The sequence below is a fragment of the Eriocheir sinensis genome, chromosome 24 (genome assembly GCF_024679095.1).
Source record: "Eriocheir sinensis breed Jianghai 21 chromosome 24, ASM2467909v1, whole genome shotgun sequence".
In the NCBI taxonomy this organism is placed as follows: Eukaryota; Metazoa; Arthropoda; class Malacostraca; order Decapoda; family Varunidae; genus Eriocheir; species Eriocheir sinensis.
Window position 1 is genome coordinate 960,181 of NC_066532.1, and position 2,511 is coordinate 962,691.

Below are 2,511 nucleotides of genomic sequence, written 5' to 3' on the forward strand. Positions count from 1 at the left end.
CGTGAGAAGTTTCGCCTCCTGAATATTTCGTTCATGGCTGCATTTCCTCTCTAGCACCTCTAGTATAATATAGTTTGGTGATCGATGGTATTATTTTTGATGGTGTGGTTACTTCGACTTCTGGTCTTAACGTAAGCGCTCTACTCACACACGGTGCCGCGGTGGGCAACGCCGAAACTGTAAAAAGTTGGTAAACAAAGAGTAAAGGGTCCCCGTTGTGAACTGATGGCCAATACTGTCTTTTGCATATTATTTCTATACTTCAATTCGACACTGTGCTTCCGTGCCCCCAAAACAGGATATGTCAGGCCTATACCTAAACAAGCTTTCAGGTAACTCACAACTACACACACACACACACACACACGTCTAATAAGCGTAGACGAATGCCTGCACGTAGATGGTGGACATAAACATTTATACACCTTATTCATATGTTTAATTCACAGCTTCAGGGTACACAAGAAAGGTTCACTTCATAAAAAGGAACTCCTAAAGGATGATCGAAGTGATCTATAATAACTAGTTGTCGGGTTCAAATGATACAGACCGGTGACTGAAGTGAATAATGGAATATATTAACTAGTTGTCGGGTTCAAATGATACAGACCGGTGACTGAAGTGAATAATGGAAGTTGCCTCTACGTACTCTCGGCGGTTTCATGGCGTGCGTAGAATGGTACAGACGGATGATAACTTACTGAAGTGATTTATTGTTTGTTCGTCAGTGGCCGTGGTGAAGGGGATGAGGCATATACTCGCTATTGTGTCTTTTCAGTGATTCAAGTTATCGCCGCCTGTGCACTGCAGACACTTACAGCAGGATGCCTTCACAACACTTCCACCACGTTGTGTCTCGACTTATTGGGGGCCTAAACGTCTCCGCTGTCGTGACTCAGCGTATTTCGAGGTGGGCGATCTGAAGATAGTTGTCCGTGGTCCGCTGTATGGAGACGTAGCGGCCTGTGATGGGCGCGGCGGGGCGCAGTACGATGGTCTGCTCCGGGTCCGCGATGCCCGTGAAGGTCCCCAGCAGCTGGTACGTCGTGAAGTCCCCTGACATCTGCACGCTGCCGACCCTCACCTCGATGTCCCTGAAGTAGTGGACGACATTGGTGTTGGGCTGAGCCACCAGCAGCACCTCCGAGACGGGGTAGGCGGCCCCCAGGTCCAGCAGAAACCAGGCGAACGCCCCGCCGCCTGTGACCACAATTGCACAGTCCTCAATGTCGCCGCCGTAGATGCCGTCCACTAAGTTCTCCTTTTGCTTCTTGTCTACATGATGCTGAGGCGAGGAGGTGATGGCGGCGCCCACGGCGAGGTCCGGTGGCTGGCTGGTGTAGCAGGAGAGGGCGCCGTCCGGCTGTGCGGGTGTGTAGGAGGGTGAGGCGGTGAGGGAGGTGAGCAGGCACCCGCGGGGCGCCTCGTGGCACCACAGACTGCACCAGTCTTGCCTCATGCACACCGCGCCGCAGGGGATGAGGCTCAGGTTCCGCTGCTTTTGGGTGACTGTTGTTTTGAGCCACGACGACTCCACAGAGACGCCCCTCCACAGCGCGGCGTCCTCCACGCCCTCAGTGGTGGCGGCGGCGACGACCCACCACAGCCCGCTCACCAAGCACGTCCACAGCACTGTTGCCAGCGGCTGCATGACCAAGGTAGTAAGTGACTTCTTCGATGGAGCCTCTCACTGAACTGTGAGGTAGATTGCGGTGGCGAGCTGTGAGGGCCTGAAGGACAGCGGTGACGTGTGGGCCCGGCAGGAGTGTGGCAGCAACACAGGCACCAGCGGCGGCAGCAACGGCTTCTCTGGCTTGACCCTTGAATGTCCCGAGTGTAGGGAGGTGCGTGAGACAACGCCAAGAATGGTATCCATATGTCACGTGCAACAGCAAACCTCTCATCCAAAATACACCACCACGTAAATTACAAGCTATCATCTGCCAAGGCCTTCGTATCTAGTAAATATGCATACTTGGTAGTATACGCCGCCCAAGCCACCATCTTTTTCGTCGTCACTGTCACTGTTTCTTCTTCACCGCCATCACAAGACTAGCACACAACATAAACTTGTGTCCTAGCAGTAAACTTGGATTCAGATTACTTACCGATCACACAAGGAATTACAATAGAGGTATCTCTTTATACTGTTTCACTTCACGTCACACACACACACACACACACACACACACACACACACACACTAATAAGCTTAGAACAGGGCTACTAAACTGGCAACCGGCGGTCCGAATCCGGACTTTCTGAGTGTTGTAGCTGGACCCCAAGCTCCATGGAGGAGAAAAATATGACTAAATAACATGAAGGTCCTGGCGATGAATTCTTGCAAGTGTATTTCCTCGACTCTACAGTCAATCGAGGAAATTCACTCGCAGGAATCCATCGCCGGGACCTTCACGTTATTTGATTATATTTTTCTACTCCTGGACACTGGGATCCAGCTCTAATATTTATCCTGACCTCTGCATACATTGGAACTCGTCTAACTGGACC

General features: G+C 51.5%; 1 protein-coding gene across 1 annotated transcript; it reads right to left on the reverse strand.

The window, feature by feature from the left end:
- Positions 1-428: 428 nt before the first annotated feature.
- LOC127002682 (uncharacterized) lies at positions 429-1,827 on the reverse strand. Its single transcript, XM_050868739.1, has one exon. It carries the CDS (start codon positions 1,649-1,651, stop codon positions 896-898), a length of 756 nt encoding a protein of 251 aa, XP_050724696.1. The 5' UTR covers positions 1,652-1,827; the 3' UTR covers positions 429-895.
- Positions 1,828-2,511: the final 684 nt, after the last annotated feature.